A 24,241-nucleotide genomic window follows, 5' to 3' on the forward strand; every position below is an offset into this window, starting at 1 on the left:
CAGAACATTTAGGAGGTTATCAGACACACCAGCATTGTTTGTAACAATCAGAGTTCAGACCCAGGAGCGAGTCTTACAGCGTCACCAGAGTCTCACTCAACCTGAACACCTGAGGAGACTTTTTCAAGTGATTCTCATCAGCAACTTCCTCCTGCTTTATACTAGCACAACTTCTCACATTTCTACGACAATCAGCTCTTCTGAGTGAAACCAGAAACATGATTTATGTGTATAAAGTATTTGCTGTGTGTATACTATGCTGTGAAAGCTGGTCATAGATGAACAGAGCGGCAGCTCAATCTCATTTTTATTTAGATCATAAGTGCGTAAAGGGAAGTGGTTTGTGGGCAGAAACACAACTGCTGCTGTTTATGTGTAGATGAAGGACACTTCACATAAAAACTCAGACCTCATGGACATGTGATCAAAAGGTTGTGCTTTAAACCTGGGCAGACATGAAATGTTTTAAGTGCACTGAAGAAAAATGCTCGTCAGTAATCGGTTATCTTTGATTCTGCTCATTTTCTCTGGTAAGTCAGACTTGAGTTTGTCTTCTGTTTGTTTTTGTTTCTTATTAAAAGAAAACTTCATGCCGGTCTTGTTCTTCAGGTGTGTTTGGTGCGGAGACAGATGAAATCAGGATGATATCAGTGAAGACTGGAGATTCTGTAGTATTACATACTGGTGTTCGTGAGATTAACAGAGAAAAGCAGATACTGTGGCTGTTTGGAGCTGAGGATCCAGACACTCTCATTGCTGAAATCTACAAGCTGAGCATCTCAATATATGACACTTATGAGGGACTTAAAGACAGACTGCAGATGGACCAGCAGACGGGATCTCTCACCGTCAGAAACATCACAACCAGTCACTCTGGACTCTATACGGCACAGATTATGAACTCCATGACCACATTTAAAAGATTCAGTGTTATGGTTTATGGTGAGTCACACTATCAGTTTCAATAGTTCCTCTTACATACTGGAAAAATGCTCTAAATGCTGCATTTATTTGTGTTTTTGAGAAAGAATATATTAAGAAGCATTTGTTGGGATTTATTTCCCTGTTATTTTAAAGGCCCTGTCTCGTTGCCTGTCATTGAGAGCAGCTCACAGGTCAGCGAGTGTCTGATATCTGGTGAGTAACACAAGAAAATACACCAGCTATTGTTGCAATAGTATATTATTCAGATGTTGCTGAATGGTGTGTATTTTCAGTTGATTATTCATTACTCTTTACTTAAATGTAATACATATTAAATATACTAACTTTTCATGTTTTGATTGTATTAATATTATTACTAAATAATGATGTTTGTTTCATCTTTTGAATTTGGCTCCGTCTGTCATTTACTGTTTGACCAGTACAGAGTTTAACAAACACTCACACTCCTGGAGGTGTGTGTCAAAGTAGCTAAATTAACTGCATATTAGCAAGGGAAAATGTACAATGTAGAAACCAACTAATCTGTTCATCCACTCAATATTAAGTGTAATTTTATAACACTTAGAAATGTTATTTTGATGGCCACAGAAAATCTGAAAGATCAGCTCTTTAAAGAAACTTTGTCTGGAAGCGGTGACCACAGAAATCAAACGCAAGATATTGTGCAGAAAAGATTTATTGACTGAAACACTGACACATAACTATCTTCACACACACACACACACACACACACACACACACACACACACAGACACAGAGATACATGGAACAAGGGGAAGTAAAAGTGAAAGTATGAAACTGTTATTGAAACCAGGAGAATACAGATGTGAGAAGAGTACGAGTCAGTTTAACACTTGAAAACAAACCATCAGTGCTTTTTTGTAACAAAGAGACCACAGCTTCTGTTAAACCTGCGTTTAGTTTTAGTCTTCAATCTTCTCCCCACAAACAATAACTAATGGCCTTTTAAGTTCTGGCAAAGTCACACCTCATGAGTTTGTCTTGACCAATGAAAACAGTGTAATTTTGGAGGGAAGAAGTTTCATTGGTTAAAAGCTGACTCATTTACATGATCAGAGTGGGCTGACAGTTTGGTGTCGCTTTTTATTTTTCATTAGTGTATTAAGAGTCTTGATGAAAGATGAGTAATAGCCCATTAAGAGATTAACATTTTGATATGAAACTCAAAATCTAATAATCATCTTATATTATATTTAACTGTCTGAAAACAAAACATGGTTCACCACCTGAATAAATAATATGTTGAACTTGGTCCATTTATGAAGAGGATTGAGTCTAGATCAATAGCTAGATGGTTGTTTTATGTTGTGTTTTGGGCTCATTTGAATATTATATTCAATATATTATACAATATACACTCACCTAAAGGATTATTAACATCATACTAATACGGTGTTTGACCCCCTTTCGCCTTCAGAACTGCCTTAATTCTACGTGGCATTGATTCAACAAGGTGCTGAAAGCATTCTTTAGAAATGTTGGCCCATATTGATAGGATAGCATGTTGCAGTTGATGGAGATTTGTGGGATGCACATCCAGGGCACGAAGCTCCCGTTCCACCACATCCCAAAGATGCTCTATTGGGTTGATATCTGGTGACTGTGGGGGCCATTTCAGTACAGTGAACTCATTGTCATGTTCAAGAAACCAATTTGAAATGATTGAGCTTTGTGACATGGTGCATTATCCTGCTGGAAGTAGCCATCAGAGGATGGGTACATGGTGATCATAAAGGGATGGACATGGTCAGAAACAATGCTCAGGTAGGCCGTGGCCTTTAAATGATGCCCAATTGGCACTAAGGGGCCTAAAGTGTGCCAAGAAAACATCCCCCACACCATTACACCACCACCAGCAGCCTGCACAGTGGTAACAAGGCATGATGGATCCATGTTCTCATTCTGTTTGTGCCAAATTCAGACCAGGCAACATTTTTCCAGTGTTCAACTGTCCAGTTTTGGTGAGCTTGTGCAAATTGTAGCCTCTTTTTCCTATTTGTAGTGGAGATGAGTGGTACCCGGTGGGGTCTTCTGCTGTTGTAGCCCATCCGCCTCAAGGTTGTGCGTGTTGTGGCTTCACAAATGCTTTGCTGCATACCTCAGTTGTAACGAGTGGTTATTTAGGTCAAAGTTGCTCTTCTATCAGCTTGAATCAGTCGGCCCATTCTCCTCTGACCTCTAGCATCAACAAGGCATTTTCAATGTTTTTCCCTTTTCACACCGTTCTTTGTAAACGCTAGAAATGGTTGTGCGTGAAAATCCCAGTAACTGAGCAGATTGTGAAATACTCCGACCGGCCCGTCTGGCACCAACAACCATGCCACGCTCAAAATTGCTTAACCACATCAACTCTGGGGACCCACCGGTGGGTCCAATATTGCATATGCCTAATTCTCAAAAAATCAAAATAACAGCTGAAGTGGTTAAATTACCTTTCTTTCCCCTTCTGACATTCAGTTTGGAGTTCAGGAGATTGTCTTGACCAGCTCCACACCCCTAAATGCATTGAAGCAGCTGCCATGTGATTGGTTGATTAGATAATTGCATTAATGAGAAATTGAACAGGTGTTCCTAATAATACTTTAGGTGAGTGTATTATACTCTTATATTCTGCTAGTTGAGACCTTTTCAACTTTATATGACACAAAATTTTCATCTCAGTATTGTAAAACAATGTACTTTAGTTTGAGAGTAAGTATTAAGGTTCACTCTTTCATCAAGTTCCACTCAATAAAATGTCTGACTTCACTGCTGAAGCATACGATTCAACCTATATATAATGTGAGATTAGAATAAATGTGTCCCAAAGCATCATATGCTGAAAACAGTATACCTAAATTTGGTCTATTATTTACAATAGATTTCCTAAGTGTGGATCCGTTCACACCCCACTGTGGAGGAACTAAATCACGGATAAAAAGAAATATAAACATGGTGGAGGTGCAAGAGACGGACAGTTTAGAAGAGATGCCCTGAAAGTGGTTTGATGCACAAACGTATCTTCTTTTAGTGTATAGTATAAGTATAGAAGTCTTTATGTACTCAGCTTGTGTGTGAGTTAGCTCGGGGTTACTAAAAGAAGATCGACTGAACTCTTCACAGCTGTTTAGCCAAAGTAAGCAAGGTTCAGGGTTTTTGTGACGGTAAGTTAAACTTGCTTTCTGAAGCACAACCCTGATTGAACGGTAGGATTTATTTGATAGCATGATGACTGCAAGTCGTTTTAAGACTCAAAGTTAGTCTCTCTTCTTCATTATTCTCTAGTGTTGCAGAAATGTGCAGCTGCTTGTTTTGTTCCAGATGGAGGGTTTTCTTCTGCAGTGATGTGTTCAGCTGAGAATGGACCAGAAGTCTCTCTGTCATGGTATAAAGGGAGAGAACGACTGAATCAGACCAGCAGTCCTGACCTCAGCGTCACTCTGTCTCTCCCGCTGGAGATAAGAAATAATGACGTCTTTCATTGTGTGGCTGCTAATCCAGTCAGCAACAAGACGACACAATTCAGCTTCCAGGAACACTGTCTGCTAAATACAGGTTAAGTTCAATACCACACATCTCTTAATGGCATTCATGTGTTGTGTTCGCCAACAAAAGTAATTAATTACTTTTGATTATACAGATATGAATGCAAATTAATTAAAGGGTTACTCCACCCCAAAAATGAAAATTCTGTCATTAATTATTCACCCTCATGTTGTTCTAAACATGTGAGACGTCCATTCATCTTTGAAACACAAATTAAGATATTTTGGATAGAATTTGAGAGCTCTTTGTAGATAGCAGTAATTAACACGACCAACATCCAGAAACTTAGCAAGGAGATCGTTAAAATAATCCACATGATATCAAGGGTTCAACCATAATTTTACGAAGCTACTAGCGTATGCAAAGAAAACAAAATGACTTGATTCAATAATTTGTCTCCTCCACGCCTTTTTGGAGAGAATCCACTGAACTCAAACTGAAACTGGGGCCCAAAAGCTCATTGATGCACGTGGTGACTGAGGACTAATGTTGGGTACCGAACCAATATGCACCGAACCGAATAAGAATGCAGATTTCGGTGCCTCTTAAATGCCTGAGCAATCGATTGAAATATTTGTCCTGGTTCTCCGAAATGTACACAAGAAGCATGCGTGTCACTAGGCTTTTTTAGTGGGGCTATAGCATTTAGCTTCATAAACTGCACTCAAATTCACCATCGCCTCAGAGTCAGTCCCCTTAAATTTCATCTGAAAACGGCAGCAGACCGGTCTGCTCCCCGTCTCCCCTCACGAGGTGTGTGTTTATCAATAGACTGTATGAATATCTGTATCTGTGCAGTTCTTTGTCATAATTACAGTTCACAAAAGGTCACAAGGGAGCAATTGGTTTTCCATCTACTGTAGAATTGTTCCGATTCCGATACTAGTATCGGAAATATCACCGATACCACAACAAATTCTGGCATCGGCATCTGCGAGTACATGAACCCATATACCGATCCGATACAATTTTCTTAAACAAGACCTAGTTATGACCGCTAGCTTTGACTAACTGCTGCCAAAGTCTGCTGCACGGTTCTTCTTCGCTGCTCAGAATGCATTGCAAATACAAGGAAGTTGTGCTGTGTTGCCACAAGCAACCCCTGTTAAGAGCAGCGAAGAAGAAATGAAAACGCGTTAGCAGCACTGATCTATATATGACTGGATCGCTCGTCGCGTTCTAAACTGCCAACAGACAGTGAAGCCGCTTCTATATTATAGATCAGTGGTTAGCAGTATGTCCGCTGTTTAGCAGTATTTCAGACTGGACTAACCAGACAGTAAAACGGCGACTAGGGATACCACAAGTACTGGTATTTCACTACCAAGTCGGTGCTGAAAATTAAAAAATGTGATGATACCAGCGTCTCTTTAGTACCGGTAGTAAGTTACCAACTCCCGAGTGTATTTGGTACCCGCAGCTGTGTTCAGTCGCTTCCGTGTCAGTCTAAGCACAGGGCTCCAGACTGTAGCCGAATATATACTAGTGTCTGTGAAAATTAAACTGCAAATTACTATTTAAATATTACTCCTCCAAATTCTACATCTCTGTGGGTGACGGGCGCAGATGCGCGGGAGCTCGCTGTTTTGTAGTCTCTGTCGTGTGTCACTATATGAGGACACGAACGCATAAACCGTCACTTCACGAGAATTTACCGTTTCATTTGAGAAAACTGTCATATCATAAACACAGACACTCAAAGATCTTCATGGCAACCCATCAAAATAAATGTTCGGTTTAACGTGAGTAAATTGACAATATATTAAGCTACTGTTGTAGCCTACAGTAGATTTAGCTATGTCTCTATGGATGTAGTAATAATAATACGTCTCTATTAATAATAATAATTATGCCTAGACAGTTGCTTGTTTTGTTGTAAAGAGATTATCTGATTAATATATAATTTTTTTTTATATTCCTAGACTTATTTGTTTCAGTTTTTTATACAGTTGTATTGCAAAACTAAAATACCTTTTTTAGTTTGCGGTGTCAGATTTTTGGCTGCATTTGAAGTTCTTTTTCGCATAAGAAAATAAATAATATTACTGTCAAATTCATGTCAGATAATAAAAATACTGTAATAAATACAGTAGTTCACCATGTATTTGTTCATGTTTTATTAAGGGATAAGTCTGAAGCACACCATAAAATTATTCTAGCAATTTACACAGGTATAGTAGTACTGTATATACAGCTGTATATACAGATACACACCCAGGTATCGGATCAGTACTCGGTATCGGCCGATACCCTGAGCCCAGGTATCGGAATCTGTATCGGGAAGAGGAAAAGGGTATCGGAACATCTCTAATCTACTGTAAAGTTTTTGCTTGTCACCGCTCATCACACCACAGCTGTTTCCTCCAGGGACAATCGAGCCCAAGTATGAACGCATACTTTAATTACACTTATTTAAACATACTTAATTTAATTATACGTACTTTATACATACACTACTGTGCAAAAGTCACATTAGTATTTTCACCCAAAAGAATGGTGTTCGGCCAATTATTTATATATTTTGCTGTAGTGTGTCAGTAGAAAATATCAGTTTACATTTCCAAACATTCATTTTGCAATTATCAGACTGCTTGTGCATTCAAAACCGCACTAGATTATTATTAAAGGCCATGTTGCAGGTTAACCACCACTTTTGATTAGTGGGTACATAAATCACTTAAGATATGTATATCATTTTTAAAATGTCTCAAAAATGGTCTTAAAGACCTATTTTTTAAGTTTTTGGTATTAACGTTTTTTTTACGCAACTCTGTGATGACATCACGTTGGGGAGAAGTGGAGGAAAGGTAGCCTCAGCCTAGTATAATGCTGTGTTCCAGACAACCTGTAACTCATGTTTTTCCAACCTTAAACCTGTGAAAGTGCACTGGAATGGCAATCAAACCTGTGACTTCCCACCTGTGAACTCGTGTCTCGTACTAGATTGATGTACTCCGAGTTCCGAGGTCACACAGCATGCGAAACAACGATGACAGCCCCTACAAATAATAATGCATATGGATGCAGTGTTTATGCAAGTGGTACACGTTGAAAAAAAGATTTTAGGTCAATGTAACGTTGCAATAAAATAAATAATCTAGTTACAGAAAGTTTGGCGTAACTTGCCTGGAATGGTACAAAGTCGTTAGTAGTGGCATGAAATAGTGATTACGAGCTCAAACCTGCCTGGAACACAGCATCAGAACTAACGTTATAGCGACTGATGGATGAGGAAGAGGTGGCAAGAGCCAACATATATGAAGGCCCGCAGCCGTGTAATTTCGATCGAGCCAGCAGTGAGAGGGCAAATGAGGAATTGCCAAGAACTGATGTCCGTCAAAGCCTATGCATGGTCCAAGGAGAATGAGTGGAGAGTTGGTGAAGTGTCCTGGTGAGTTGCTATCATTTAGCATCGCAGCAATGAGCACTGGAGCTAGTCTACGAGCAGCAGTGCACAATAACGACACACACACACACACACACACACACATATATATATATATATATACATGTACATATATTATTATTTTTTATTTATTTTTTTTACTGTCATTGAGTAGCACCGAGTGAAAAAAATCTACGTTTTCTTTATATCTAGTGGCAGTGATCATGACGTTAGTTTAGATAAGTACCTTTGTCATAGTGTCGCAGAACTGGTAAACTTTGTCTTTGTCATCTAGAAATAGAAGGCATCATGCTAACTATATGGACGTTTCTAAGCGTTTATCTCTTCCTCCGGTGAAAATGTTGTTGCAAACGTAGCCGCGTGTGTGTCGCTGTGTTTGGCAGGTGCTTGTGTGGGCAGTGCTGTCCCATGGAAACTGCGCTGAAAAGCTTGTGCTGTAGGGGAAGTGAGTGCGTTAGGGTCGCTGTTGGTTGATATCTCTCTATCTATCTGTCTGTCTATCTATCTATATATGTAGTCTATCTATCTATATATATCTATGTATTTATCTATAATCTGTGCTATCTGAATACTCTCGTCTAGTACTCGTCTCTCAAGTCACTCTCAATGCTTTAGTAAATTCTCTCCCCAACGTGACGTGATGCAATGCATTGTGGGGGAAAGGAGACCGCTGAAAGATAGTACCTACTTTTTCGTATTATATTCCATTTTGTGATAACCAACAACATAAAATACAATGGATAACAGTTTAAATGTTTATTACAAACAAGCAAATTGCACAAATTCGTTAAAAAAATTACCTAACACGGCCTTTAAAATTAATGGCATATCTGAAAGAGATGGCAGCAGATGCTCTGTGTGAAGATAGCAGATCAGTGTTGTGCTCTGGACAATGTTTTGCTGGGAAACCTTGAATCCTGAGATCCACGTGGATGTTACTTTGACATATAAACCTACCTAAAGATTGCTGTAGACCATATTCTCCCCTTCAGAACTGAGAAAGTTGTTCAATAACAGTTTAAAGAACATGGTTTCAAAGGTTCTGACTGAGCATCTATTTAATGGATCTGATCTGTAGAGGACAGGACTTAGATGATCTTCTGCTAATGTGCCAGACACAAAAGAACATGTTCAGAGGTCTTATGAGTCCATGTCTCAACACATTAGAGCTGTTTGGGAGCACGAGGGAGACCTTCACGATATTAGTCAGGAGTTTTAATGATGTGGCTGATCAGTGTAAACTGTTGTTAGTCACGGTTCTTTGTTTGAGGTCAGAAACTAGAAAACCATTTGTACTATTCTGTGTTTTAATCTCCTCATGCAGAGCCAGTAACTGTATCTTTGGTTCGAGAGAAACACAAAAAACTGTCTAGCTCTGAACACTTGGATTATTGAACTGCCCCTTTCCCTTCTGTGCTGTCTGTCACACGTCATGAGAGGAGCCGCCAGCCTTAAAGGGACATACCACAACTCTACATCCCCCTCTTTTAGTATAAAGATGAATACTTAGTATAAGGATGAATAATTAGTATAATACCAGATGAAAAATTACAAAAAATACAAAATTAAGCAGAATATAGAATAATCCAGAACATAACCTGGTTACCATTTATGAGGTAATAAAAGCATAACACCTTTCAATCAGGTCATAACATAGTCCTTGTAACATTGGTTAGGACGGCTGACTCTTCCAGAACGAGTCACCACTGAATGTTTGCCCTCTGTGTCAGTGTAACAATCCACTTTAGGGGACAGTGGCTGCCGCATGGGTCCCTCAGTATTGGATGGTGTTGCAACTGTCTCAGTTTGAGCCACCACTGGGAGATCATCTTCAAAGTCAGCTGGATATGATACATGGAGGAGATGCTGTCTGTTCCTGATGTACTTGACACCTTGTGAAGCCACAATGTAGCTATTTGGTTGCTGGGCAGGGGAAAGCACAGTTGCTAACATGTCAAAACCACGTGCTGTCTGGATCCTGACAGTTTGCCCTGGGTTCAGTTCAGGGAGCTGATGGGCATTTCTGTCATAATAGTCATTTCCCCTCAGTCGTTGTTTTGTAATGGTGTCTTTTACATTTGTGTGAACAACAGGCCGAAGCATTGCCTTGGTCACTGGGAGGAAGGTCCTCGTTTGTCTGGAAAGAAGGCTTTGTGCAGGGGATGGTCAGCCATCTCTGGGAAGATTACAAACATGGAGAAGGGCAGCACGGATGTCAGTATGATCGCGGTTGCATTTTTCCTGAAGATGTTTGGCAGATCTAACTGCATGCTCAGCCAGTCCACTGGATTGGGGATAGTGAGGGCTACTGTGAATATGCTCAGTCCCATTTGTGTGCAAAATGGTCAAAATCCTTGCACAAGAACTGAGAAGCAATATCAGTCATTAAAGTGTGCAGGACACCATGTAATGCAAAATGTCTTTTCAGTTTTGCGATAACCGTGATGCTTCTCTTGTCAGTAAGGTGATCCAGCTCAAACCAGCAAGAGAATAAATCCACACAGACAGGATGTGTCTTTCTATCCCAATCAAACAGGACAGCAGCCGTGAAAGACCAGGAAGATCCAGGACTTCGTGGAGCTGCAGTGTTCTTATGTCTGATGAGGTTTGAGTGCATTGCAGGATGCGTAACAAGATATCTCAGCGTCAATATCACTGTACATCGATGGCAAATACATCAGTTCCTTAGCCCTGTGCTTTGTTGCTGTAATTCCAGGACGACCCTGATGTAACTAGCCCACATAAAACATCTGCAGTCCAGGTGGGATAATCAATCTCTCCCCACGGAGCAGAAAGTCATCCTGAATGGTCAGCTCGTCTCTCATTGAAAAGAAGGGACTCAAGGAATATGGAAGTTCTTTGGAGGTGGCTGACAAGCCATTTCTAATCTTGTCAGAAAGCTGTTGGCATGTGACATCTTTTTGCACAGCAGCCCTGAGTTCATCTACACGACGGGAAGATAGTACCTGGACAGTCATGACTTCCAGCAGGTCATCAGTGAGTTTGGGTCTGTTGTGCAGAGTTGGGCCTGGGACAGGCGGGTGAGGCAGTGTGGAGTGGCTTCTTCAGTATGGTTATCAAGGGCTGATGATCAGTTTCTACTGTGACAGGGTGACCATAGATGAAATCATGGAATTTTTTTGTTGCAAACACAAGTGCCAGCATTTCTTTGTCAATTTGGGCATAACGGAATGCAAATGCCATAGGCCGCCTTCGCTGTAAGCATACTGCACCAAGGCCATGTTGGGAGGCATTTGCAGAGAGAACTACTGGTACGGACATGTCAAAATACTGTAAAACTGGGGGGTTTGTCAAAGCCTGTTTCAGTCTAGCAAAAGCCTTGTCATGAGTCTCATGCCAGCACCACTCCGAATCCTGATGAAGCTACTGTCGTAAAAGAACCAGTGATGTCACTGTACTGAGGAATGAATTTGGGCAAGTAATTTGTCATGCCCAACAACTGCTGCAGAGCTTGTTTGCTTCAGAGGTGTTGGCATATCACATACTGCTTTAGATTTTTCAGGATCAGGTTTGACACCATCAGCAGTCAGAGGTGACCCACGTACTGGAACGAATTAGATCATCCGGGTTGAGTTTCATGTTAATGGCACGAATTTGGTTCAGTACCTGTTGAAAGCGATCATCATGTTCCTCCTGTGTTCGGCCTGAGATGAGAATGTCAACTACAACTTCACAAGGCTCTCCAGCAAACAATTGCTCCATTGATCTCTGAAAGACCTCACTTCCTGTTGAGATTCCATATGGCATCCTCAAGAATCTGTAACGGCCAAACGGAGACATAAATGTGGTTAATTTGGATGACGCTTCACATTTAGCATCCATAATGGTAAACACTTTAGCGCCAGGCACGTCTGCAATGATCTGTTCAATAGTTTTTAGGGGGAGCCGTGGTCTGAGGAAGGCTTTGTTAAGATGAACTGGGTCTATGCAAATCCTCACTGACCCATCTTTTTTTGGGCTGCAACCATGGCTGATACCCACTTTCAGTTACGTTGCCTCAGTTACGAATGTTATCACACCCAGCTCAATCATGCGATCCAGTTCTACTTCTACAGTTTCTTTCATGGCTATTGGTATTTTACTGGGTGCACAGACTACAGGAGTCACTGTGTTACCTAGTCTCATGTGATATACAACTGGCAAGCTTCAGATGACATCACAATCGAAAAGAGCTCTGTATTCACGTACCTCTGGTGCCTCACGATGCAGCATGTGTACATCCGGTCCCATTTGGATGAGTCCCAAAGCGATGTCATCCTGTAGGCCAAGAAGGTGTTTTACATCACAATCCACCACACGAAATTTAAATTCCCCACGGAGGTATTGCAACACTGTTGTTCCCTCAGTGTCGATTGTCTCTCCTCCATAGGCCACCAGATTGATTTTCTCTGCTATGTTAGTAGGGTTGGTGTGATTCAAACTTTTCAGCAACCGTTTTGAGATTACATTGCATTTGGCGGCTGTCTCAACCTTGACTTTGAGTTGGCCATTTACATTTTTTCATTTCAGCATTGTAAAAATTTCACCCTTTGACTAGATAGCTCAACAGGGTCACAGAAAAAATTGTCCTTCATATTTTCATCAGGTTGTGCATCCAGCTCATGTATTTTATCTCTTAGCTGGGTCCTGGGCTAATATAATGTTTAAGCACCTACTTGCTGTGTTGGTGCTGCTGACCTACAGCATCTCACAAAGTGGTTTAGTTTACCACAGTTGTTGCAGTGTTAGTTTTATGTGTAGCATTTGTTATTTTCTGAAGGATGTTGGCCATCACAGCTTGAGCAACATGTTTTTTTGCAGAGCACATACCTCTGTCTTTTCTCAGCTCTTTCAGGCTTCTCTCGGACTGTTCATGCAGCAAACATATGTTAACAGCCAAATCCAGGGTGAGTTTTTTTTTTCACGGAGTAAATGTTTGTAAACGGTGTCATTTTCTATACCTCAAACTATACGGTCTCTAATGAGTTCATCTTGCAGTGATCTGAATACACATTTGCCAGAATTTTCAAAGTGGAAACGTATGCTTGCACAGATTCACCTGTTTTTTTTTATCGGCAATGTTGTCATCAAAGATCAGCAGATCGATATGGCGAAGTCCCTGGGCCATTTTATCCCACTTCTGACACCATCTCTTTTGGTTAAACAAACAATATACATTGTAACATACTGCAAAATATAATGCAATATATTACATAATACATTTCTATTATATTGGAAACTAGTGCTTATATTTTTCATGATACATCTCCAGTGGTTTGATACAAACAATGACTTGTGTATCTACCTTTTTTCCTAAAGCAAGCCTACTGCATTTCTTCTCTAAACAATGCAGAGATAAAAACAACCTGACTTGGGTTATTTGGCAACCACTAAAACAGCCCAGCAGGCTCAACCCAGCGGTTTGAGTAGAATATTTTGTTTAAACCTGTCTTGGTTTATTGAACTGCCCCTTTCCCTTCCATGTCTGTCACCATCTGTCACACGTCATGAGAGGAGCCGCCAGCCTTAAAGGGACATACCACATAATTCTACAGTAACCTTTTTTGTTTCCACAGATTCCAGTCACTCCTGTGGTTTTACTGAAGCTGTGATCCGATTGGTCATCTCTGCTCTGGTGGGCGTGGCTACTGTTGCTATGCTGTTTTATGATATCAGATCTTGAAAGAAGTAGACAACAGTCCCTAAATGTCCCAGTGAAATATAAAGTAAATAAACATGTCACAGTATCTGAAGTCATATTTCTCTGATTTTTTGCTGATTTGTGGATGTGATTCAAATGTGAATTAAAATTGTACAGGACAGTATAAACATCATTAAACCGAAATCTATGACCTGAACTATTATCCACAATGATGTGATGTTATGAATATTTTTTTGCCTTGCAAAACAGGATTATTATACACTTCCTCTTTCTCCAACAACAGTGTCTTCCGAGCTATAGTACAGAAACATTTAACATATAACTTTTCATAACCAATATTTACCAGATGTAACCTAAAGACACAGGCAATAACTTCAAGACCAAGAAAAAAAGATTGAATCTCATGTTTGGTGGTAATATAACACAACAACAAATTTATAAGCAATTTTTTTGACCAGGAACAGCACAAGTGTTATAGTGTTTTGAACATAACACAAGGGTTAAAAGCTCAGTAATGAACACACATGACCAGCAGACATGGTTAATAAACACAGCATTTCACAAAAGCAAGAAATAAAGACAACTCATAGCCACAAAGTATGTATGCACACACACACATGCACAAACATGATCTATTGTACACAAATCTTTCCATTTCTAATATGTAAATCTAACCAGTCAAGCTGGTTCAGTCACCCACATGGAAAAAAAACTATATAAACATGCACAGACGTGTACATCACAAGTTTCACTTCGTTCTCATACATGAACTTCAGCTGTGAGCTCCAAAATCATGGATTATCTTGTCTTTATGGAGAATCACTGTGTAGGAGAACTAGGATTGACCAGCAGAAGAGATGAACCAGGATAAACTGAAGACTACAGGTGATGCCTCAGATCACTTACTTAATCAGAGAAAATATGCATATTTACTATTAATGCTGGCCAAATGTTCAGTATTAAGAGTGTATTGATTGCTGAACTTAACTTCTCTTCAGTCCCGGTCAGACTGAACAAGTATTATTGTTTGCTGAAACTTTCAGAACTAAAATTCTGTCATTATTTACTCTGCATTTACTCCACTGTGAAGCACATCAAAATATATTTTGAAAATGGATTAAGATGTATTTGCCCTTACAAAACAAACAATATACATTGTAACATACTGTAAAATATAATGCAATATACCACATAATACATTTCCATATACTGAAAACAAGTGCTTATATTTTTCATAATACATCTCCAGTGGTTTAATACAAACAATGACTTGTGTATCCACCTTTTTCCTAAAGCAAGCCTACTGCATTTCTTCTCTAAACAATGGAGAGGTAAAAACAACCTGACTTGGGTTATTTGGCAACCACAAAAACAGCCCAGCAGGCTCAACCCAGCGGTTTGAGTAGAAGAACAAAAATAACCCAGCAGCTTAGTAACAGAAAAAACTATCCATCACCTGGATATAAACATTTATATAAAAAATAATAACTCCGTAAAATAACCCGACATGATGAACCCACCATTTTTTTAGAGCAGTGGTTTTCTACCTATGGTCCGCTTTGGTATTGCAGGTTGGGCCGCCAATTACTATTAAAAGAAATAATAATTTAGTTAATATATGTAAAAATGTCTAAGTCATAACATAAATAATTTCATATATATAATGAAATAACAAAAAATAAATATTAAACTGTGACTATGCTTCCACTATTCGAGCTCACTGATTGGTTTAAGAATAAACCACCAATTAATATTTTTGCTGCATATGCTACAGAACAACAAATTCAAAGATGCATAAATGGCTGTCAACATGTTCCCTCCTGACTGCTTGCTCCGCTGACTGTCTACCCGCTGCCGAGCTCTGCCTGGATCTGGTTTTCCCGTTTTGCTGAGCGGTGCAAGCACGAGTTATTTTCCAGTTCATTCTAGGGCTGTGCGATTAATAGAAATCGTCATATGGCAGATGGATAACAGAATGAATATGGCAGAAGAATAACGAAACACTTGGTATTTTATATCTATGTCAAAAGCTCCTTTATATTCGCTCTGACTGAAAAAAGTGAAAGTGAAAGTGAAAGTGACGAGACATTCAGCCAAGTATGGTGACCCATACTCAGAATTTGTGCTCTGCATTTAACCCATCCGAAATGCACACACACAGAGCAGTGAACACACACACACTGTGAGCACACACCCGGAGCAGTGGGCAGCCATTTATGCTGCGGCGCCCGGGGAGCAGTTGGGGGTTCGGTGCCTTGCTCAAGGACACCTAAGTCGTGGTATTGAAGGTGGAGAGAGAACTGTACATGCACTCCCCCCACCCACAATTCCTGCCGGCCCGGGACTCGAACTCACAACCTTTCGATTGGGAGTCCGACTCTCTAACCATTAGGCCACGACTTCCCTGTGTGACAAAAATACAACATACACAGCACATCTGTGTTCTGCTCTCCCAATTCAAACAACAATTGGAACAAACTCCACAAATCATTGAAATCATTTTGAAATATCACAGTCTGACATATCACTAGAGTTGTTCCGATTCCGATACTAGTATCGGAAATATCACCGATACCACAACAAATTCTGGCATCGGCATCTGCGAGTACATGAACCCATATACCGATCTGATACCATTTTCTTAAACAAGACCTAGTTATGACCGCTAGCTTTGGCTATCCGCTGCACAGTTCTTTTTCGCTGTTCAGAATGCATTGCAAACACAGGAAGTTGTGCTGTGTTGCCACAAGCAACCCCTGTTTAGAGCAGCGAAGAAGAAATGAACACGCGTTAGCAGCATTGATCTATATACGACTGGATTGCTCATCACGTTCTAAACTGCCAACAGACAGTGAAGCCGCTTCTATATTATAGATCAGTGGTTAGCAGTATGTCTGCTGTTTAGCAGTATTTCAGACTGGACCAACCAGACAGTAAAATGGCTTCTAGGGATGCCACAAGTACTGGCACTTCACTACCAAGTCGGTGCTGAAAATAAAAAATGTGATGATCCCAGTGTCTCTGTAGTACCGGTAGTAAGTTACCAACTCCATACACGCAGCTGCGTTCAGTCGCTTCCGTGTCAGTCTAATCACAGGGCTCCAGACTGTAGCCGAATATATACTAGTGTCTGTGAAAATTAAGCTGCAAAATACTATTTAAATATTACTCCTCCAAATTCTACATCTCTGTGGGTGACGGGCGCAGATGCGCAGGAGCTCGCTGTTTTGTAGTCTCTGTCGTGTGTCACTATATGAGGACACGTGCAACGCATAAACCGTCACTTCACGAGAATTTACCGTTTCATTTGAGAAAACGGTCATATCATAAACACAGACACTCAAAGATCTTCATGGCAACCCATCAAAATAAATGTTCGGTTTAACGTGAGTAAATTGACAATATATTAAGCTACTGGTGTAGCCTACAGAAGATTTAGCTATGCCTCTATGTATGTAGTAATAATAATACGTCTCTATTAATAATAATAATTATGCCTAGACAGTTGCTTGGTTTTTACTTGTTTTGTTGTAAAGAGATTATCTGATTAATATATCATTTTTTATATTCCTAGAATTATTTGTTGCAGTTTTTTATACAGTTATATTGTAAAACTAAAATACCTTTAGTTTGCGGTGTTAGATTTTTGGCTGCATTTGAAGTTCTTTTTCGCTTAAGAAAATAAATAATATTACTGTCAAATTCATGTCAGATAATAAAAATACTGTAATAAATACAGTAGTTCACCATGTATTTGTTCATGTTTTATTAAGGGATAAGTCTGAAGCACACCATAAAATAATTCTAGCAATTTACACAGGTATAGTAGTACTGTATATACAGCTGTATATACAGATACACACCCAGGTATCGGATCAGTACTCGGTATTGGCCGATACCCTGAGCCCAGGTATCGGAATCGGTATCGGGAAGAGAAAAAGGGTATCGGAACATCTCTAATTATCACTTAATGTTAATGAATATTTTTTATTAAATCAACGTATATTATTGTGGACATATTTTACTACAGTGATATTCAATATGTTAAATTTGCAGGAAATAATATTTTTGGGATCAGAGTAATGTCCCCTAACATTACTGTATTAACAGAGCAAACAGTTTGCTTAATGTTTTCAGTTTAAGGGAAGTTACTCCCATAATTCATGTAAATCGTCATGAGGCACAGGAAAATGATGGATACATAGTCCAAATATAGCAACACATCAGTAGCATAAATTACGAGAATAGTAAAAATACTTTCAAAGTCAAAGTCAAAGTCACCTTTATTTATATAGCGCTTTAAACAAAATACATTGCGTCAAAGCAACTGAACAACATTCATTAGGAAAACAGTGTCAATAATGAAAAAATGATAGTTTAAGGCAGTTCATCATTGAATTCAGTGATGTCATCTCCGTTCAATTAAATAGTGTCTGTGCATATATTTGCAATCAAGTCAACGATATCGCTGTAGATGAAGTGTCCCCAACTAAGCAAGCCAGAGGCGACAGCGGCAAGGAACCGAAACTCCATCGGTGACAAAATGGAGAAAAAAAACCTTGGGAGAAACCAGGCTCAGTTGGGGGGCCAGTTCTCCTCTGACCAGACGAAACCAGTAGTTCAATTCCAGGCTGCAGCAAAGTCAGATTGTGCAGAAGAATCATCTGTTTCCTGTGGTCTTGTCCTGGTGCTCCTTTGAGACAAGGTCTTTACAGGGGATCTGTATCTGGGGCTCTAGTTGTCCTGGTCTCCGCTGTCTTTAAGGGATGTAGAGGTCCTTTCTAGGTGCTGATCCACCATCTGGTCTGGATACATACTGGATCCGGGTGACTGCAGTGACCCTCTGATCTGGACACAGACTGGATCTGGTGGCCACGGTGACCTCGGAACAAGAGAGAAACAGACTTATATTAGCGTAGATGCCATTCTTCTAATGATGTAGCAAGTACATAGGGTGTTATGGGAAGTGTTTCCGGTTCCGGTCTACCTAATTAATGCAGCCTAAAAATCCTTTAACGGATTTGGATAATAAAAGCATATTAGTATGTTATGTGTATGCCAGGTTAAAGAGATGGGTCTTTAATCTAGATTTAAACTGCAAGAGTGTGTCTGCCTCCCGAACAATGTTAGGTAGGTTATTCCAGAGTTTGGGCGCCAAATAGGAAAAGGATCTGCCGCCCGCAGTTGATTTTGATATTCTAGGTATTATCAAATTGTCTGAGTTTTGAAAACGTAGCGGACGTAGAGGATTATAATGTAAAAGGAGCTCATTCAAATACTGAGGTGCTAAACCATTCAGGGCTTTATAGGTAATAAGCAATATTTTAAAATCTATGCGATGCTTGATAGGGAGCCAGTGCAGTGTTGACAGGACCAGGCTAATATGGTCATACTTCCTGGTTCTAGTAAGAACTCTTGCTGCTGCATTTTGGACTAGCTGTAGTTTGTTTACTAAGCGTGCAGAACAACCACCCAATAAAGCATTACAATAATCTAACCTTGAGGTCATAAAAGCATGGATTAACATTTCTGCATTTGACATTTCACAATATTGTTTCATACTTTTCATTTTTTCTGAGGATAAACAATAGTCAGGAACAACATGAGGATTTGCATTCCTAGTTTAATTAAAACTATTCACACAAGGCTTACATTTAAAATTGTGAGATTCAGTGGTATGGCAAAGAAAGCTTTACTGTTTTAATGCTTCTTTGAATCCTTTATTCTTTGTTTCTTTTAACTTGACAAGATGCACATGTACAGATAAACGCGCGCGCGCACACACACACACACACACCTCCACCATGCCTGTTAAAGATTAATTTGCATTCATTACAGGAAACGTTTTAGAGCCGTAACATTACAGATAAACAAACGACCTAAAACACAGAAATCTTCGCGATGTACCGGTGCTCTCAAAGAAAGCAAAACTAATGTTTACCATTAAATGTGTCCTGTGTCCTCACAATGTTGCTGTTACACCAATTACCATTAATCCGATAAAAAATATGCTCTGTGATGTGTTTTCGCTTCACTGTGATCAACTGGCCTGTGTCCAGTCCAGAGCCGTTAAATATGTTTTTCAATGGCTCTGGTCCAGTCCACTGCTTCTCTTTCCAAACGCTGGGCGGAAGTGAGCGTCCCGCCGCCTGCACAGCGCAAGGGATGATGGGACTTGTAGTCAACTAGGTATGAAACGCTTTTGACCGGTCTAAGATCGCAGAACATTGGTAAATGTTTAAAAAACAAACACATAACCTATTATAAACTTAAAACTAGGTTAACTGAAACAAAAGAGGTAAATAAACCCGTAGAATGCAGACAATGGGTTCATAAAACTGATAAATGTATTTCTGATGAAAAGTAACATGTTTACAAAGAGTGAACAATAGAGGGTGTAAGTTAGTGGTTCCCAACCGCGTTTCTGGAGGCACCCAACACTGCATGTTTTCAATGTCACCTTAATCAAACACACCTGATTCAGATCATCAGCTCATTAGAAGAGACTCCAAGACCTGAATTGGGTGTCACAGACAGGCTGGTTTTAGCAGTTTTTTTTTTTTGTTTTTTTTTCAGCAGGATTTGTAAGCCAAGCAGCTGTTAACTTCACACTGGTCCCCTCGACAAAAAAACAAAACAAAAAACAGGGTTTTTCTAAAAACTTTTGGATTATCACAAAAATAAGTAAATTCAGTGTTTACATGGAATAATCAACATGTGAGTTTACCTCATGGTACGAAGCCAGAGTTTCCGCTGGGATAGTCTGCTACATCAGTGGCAAAGCAATAAAACAAGCATCTTCCATCTGAAGACTTAAAAAAAAGCATTGTCAAACAACAATATAAAATGCGGGACATTATTAATTTGTTATTCTACACTTAATTGTAGGATAAATTATAGGCATTATTGGAAAATATTATAAATCAAGGGTCACCAGTTGTATGAAAGTTCTTAAGGTGCAGTTCTTAAACTAGATAACAACTGCTACAGATTGTCCAGCCAGAACAATAAATCACTTGGTTCATGTCCACAAAAAAGATCCTTTACTGTTGTCTTTGATTCATACATCAGTATGCAGAGTTTAGAGTTTAGCAGAGTTTAGCCTCCTGTTTAATGTCTCCAACAGCGCCTGTAGTCCCATTTAGCAACTTGTTAGCAACATGCTTAAAACAACATGCTAAGACACTTCACAGTTTAAAACAAATCATGAGTGTGGTGCAACTGGTGTGTTTATTCGTAGAATAAATCGTGAAAGTATCTTGAGCTTGTGTTAACCACGGACCTTATTTAAGGGATTTAACCAAACTCCCATTCATAAAAGTCATTGACTCGTGGATAATTGAACTGGAAGTGCTAAAATGTAACTCACTTCTGGGTTTTGCCTACAGAGTGACATCATATTTCCACCACTCTATTTGGTCAGGATTAAAGTGTTGTTAATCCTCGTAATTCAGACACTTTGAGGGCTTTCAGTGGGACATTTAATCATCTTTATAGCTGGGGTAGAGACCCCCAAACAGAACAGCTTTATTAGCTACCCAAGTCAATTACAAATTATGATCCTATACTTGTGTATATTTTTGATCAATATGTGAATCGGTTGTGGTCTCATTGGCACAAATTAATTTAGATGAGATTATATCAGATATAACTGTGTTGATCCCAGATTGTTTCCACTCTTACGCACTTCTGAAGCTTTGTTTGGTCACATGCTTTTACAAACCATCCTCTGCTCCACAATGATTTGTCAGATACGGCGGAGAAACCAAGTCTGACCACCAGATGTCGATAATGTGCACTGTATCGAAAGTTTCGAGTAATCAACCGTTTTTCATCATAATTTCATGAAAGCCTCAAATGCCTCAGAAACCCTTGGTTTCCCATCACTAGTGTTATAGGGTTAACGCATTACAAGTAACGAGAGTTACGTAATCAGATTACTTTTTTTCAAGTAACTAGTAAATTAACACATTACATTTTAATGTACAAGAAAATATCTGAGTTGCTTTTTCAAAAAAGTAATGCCAGTTACTTTGCTTTTCCATTTATTGACTGACAAGTCTCCTGTCCACATATTGGGAGAAATCAGAAGTACAGAGGCGTGTGTGTGTGTGTGTGTGTGAACATGATGTTACTGTAGTTGTAGACTGAATCTGAATGTGCATTAATTCATCCCATTCTCAAAATTAGTATTCTCATTTAGTATTCATCAAAATAAATTAAAACATTGAAATCCAAACTCAGAATATGATGGAAACCTGCAATAATTAAACATGTTAAATAACACAAATGTATCTAATCCTATTTTATTAACTAGTGTCTTTGTTGTAGACCTTTGATGATCCAGTTCAACCATAATAATAAGCAAAAGTGACTTTAGATAAACTAACATTTGCGCTTCATTGTTTTTTATTGCTGAAGAGTGTTGAACCTTCCTCTCCTGCGTTCTACTGTACAGACGTGAATTTACTTGTCCCTTTTGCCTAATTTATTATATTAAAAACAATCAAGCCCTGCTCATGTTAAAAAAGTAACAAGAAAATGATGCAAAAGTAATGTAACGCATTACTTTCTATACAAAGTAACGTAATTAGTTACTTTTTAGGGAGTAACTCAATATTGTAATGTGTTACTTTTAAAAGTAACTTTCCCCAACACTGCCCATCACTATAAAAAACCCTTTGTTACCCCAAACTACATGTCACAAGTAATCAGAATTCAGCTTATTATTTGTTTGTTACTCTTTGAAGCGTGAACTTCCCCTTTAAAAACACAACACACTGTCCTCTTTGCTCCTATTGGACGCTGTTGGAAGTGAATTAATCGATTCAGCATTTCGACACTTCCATAAGGATGCATTAAAATCAGCAAAACAGTTTAATAAAGATGTGTTTATCTTGTGAATTTGTGAATTTTACTACACCAATATATTTTTAATTTGCTGTTAAAGTTTTATATGTGAATATTAAATGACACACTGAACCTTTAACAATACACTGGCCAAAAAAAAAAACGCACACATTTTGTTAGGGGTGCTCCGATAAATAAATAAATGTCAAAAAATCTTGACTGGATTATCACTATAAATAATTCTAAATGATAATTCTAAATGATAAAAATGATAAAAAGAAGGCTTTAAAAAGATCGTTATCGGTGATTGGATCAGCAGATCCTCAAAAATCCTGATCAGATCCTTTTGGACAATTTCACAACATGATTTATTGACTGTGATAAATACTGCCTAAAAATACTGATTTTGTGCACTTTTACTGTACCAATATTTTACATTGGCCTTTGAGCTTTATTGCATGTGGAAAAAAAAGACTTACCTTGCCAAAGCACTGACAGAATCTGTTGAACTAGCGCTTTGTTGAACTTTGCACGCAACAATCAGAGGCAGTATTTGACAGCGCTCTGATCCAGTGGCATACAGGCATCGTCAGATTGACAGAACTGTAGTCTGATAATGTTGGGGATCCAGTGGAGGCATCAATCATATTTCAGGGTGGCCGGGGCACTCTTTATCACATCCCTGATAAAATGTAGCACCAGTTCATGCTCTGATTGCCGTTTTAGGTGACCGCCTAGTTTGTCTGTGCCTAGAAACAGTACTGCAAATTAATGCCTTTTACAATGGAAAGTAACATGCTTGTTTTTACATAGAAGTTATTACAAATAATGAACACTAGGGGGAGGTAGAGCACTAGATAGGAGAGAGATCATAAGAGAATTATGAGAATTAGCTAAAATTATGAAATGAAAACCTGATTGAGATAAATAAAAGAACACATTTCTGGGCAAATGAATATAGATTATATCATGATTTTGTCATATATCATGTTGGTGATGTAAATTAGAGAGCAAACACAAAGCGATTGTTTTCCATTGTTCAGTAAAGTAAACGATGTATGTATTTTTAAGCTAAAATAAACAGCTTTCAATAACCTGACTTAAGTATGCTGACAGCTCATAGCTGAGTGCTGAAGTTTTCACCATTAGTCTGTCACTTTGCAGTTCACAGGGATTTCAACCTTTTTTCTTTTTTTTTTTAAATCGCTTGGACACATTTCTCAATCCTTAACTTTTTATGATCTCAAATTTCATCTTGACACAGCAGTTTATTTCACATCAAAAATGCACTAAAACTACCAAAACACCATACAGAACAACAGATGTTAACACTAGCAAAAGCTTTTAACCACCAACAAACACATTTTCTCTCTCATCAGTGACCTAAAACCACTCACAACAGATAGTGTTGGCTTTACAATGTCTTTACAAAACAAGAATGACATTTGTCCAGGGCTGGCGCGTCCCTATAGGCAAACTAGGCCTAGGGCGGCAGCTCAGCCAGGGCGGCAAGAGAGAAGACGAGAGAGAGAGAGAGAGAATTATTAATTTATTTGTTTTTCACATTAGGTTTCAAACGCAGTTTATCAAAGCTTAAACTGATAAAAATGATCTCCGAAGTACAAGTTAAACTCGAGGACGCAATCAAAGCGTTTGTCGCTGCGAAAGCCCGACGCGCAGGTTCTGAAATGAAGGTGTGTGAATGTGTGTATCAGTCAAGAAAAAATCAAAATCTCCAGTTTTGTGAGCTAAAAAAGTTGAGTGCATAGGTTTAGTTTTATTCCGTACACTATCTATTAGCCTATAAAACAGAAATTAAATGCAGCTGTTGC

General features: G+C 39.0%; 1 protein-coding gene across 1 annotated transcript; it reads left to right on the top strand.

Moving 5' to 3' along the window:
• The first annotated feature begins 264 nt into the window (after positions 1-264).
• si:ch1073-214b20.2 (hepatocyte cell adhesion molecule-like) lies at positions 265-13,636 on the top strand. Its single transcript, XM_059568743.1, has 5 exons — positions 265-530; positions 610-942; positions 1,078-1,137; positions 4,267-4,500; positions 13,474-13,636. The coding sequence occupies exons 1-5, from the start codon at positions 485-487 to the stop codon at positions 13,578-13,580; spliced, it is 780 nt and encodes a 259-aa protein (XP_059424726.1). The 5' UTR covers positions 265-484; the 3' UTR covers positions 13,581-13,636.
• Positions 13,637-24,241: the final 10,605 nt, after the last annotated feature.

Source organism: Carassius carassius, chromosome 16, assembly GCF_963082965.1.
Source record: "Carassius carassius chromosome 16, fCarCar2.1, whole genome shotgun sequence".
NCBI lineage: Eukaryota > Metazoa > Chordata > Actinopteri > Cypriniformes > Cyprinidae > Carassius > Carassius carassius.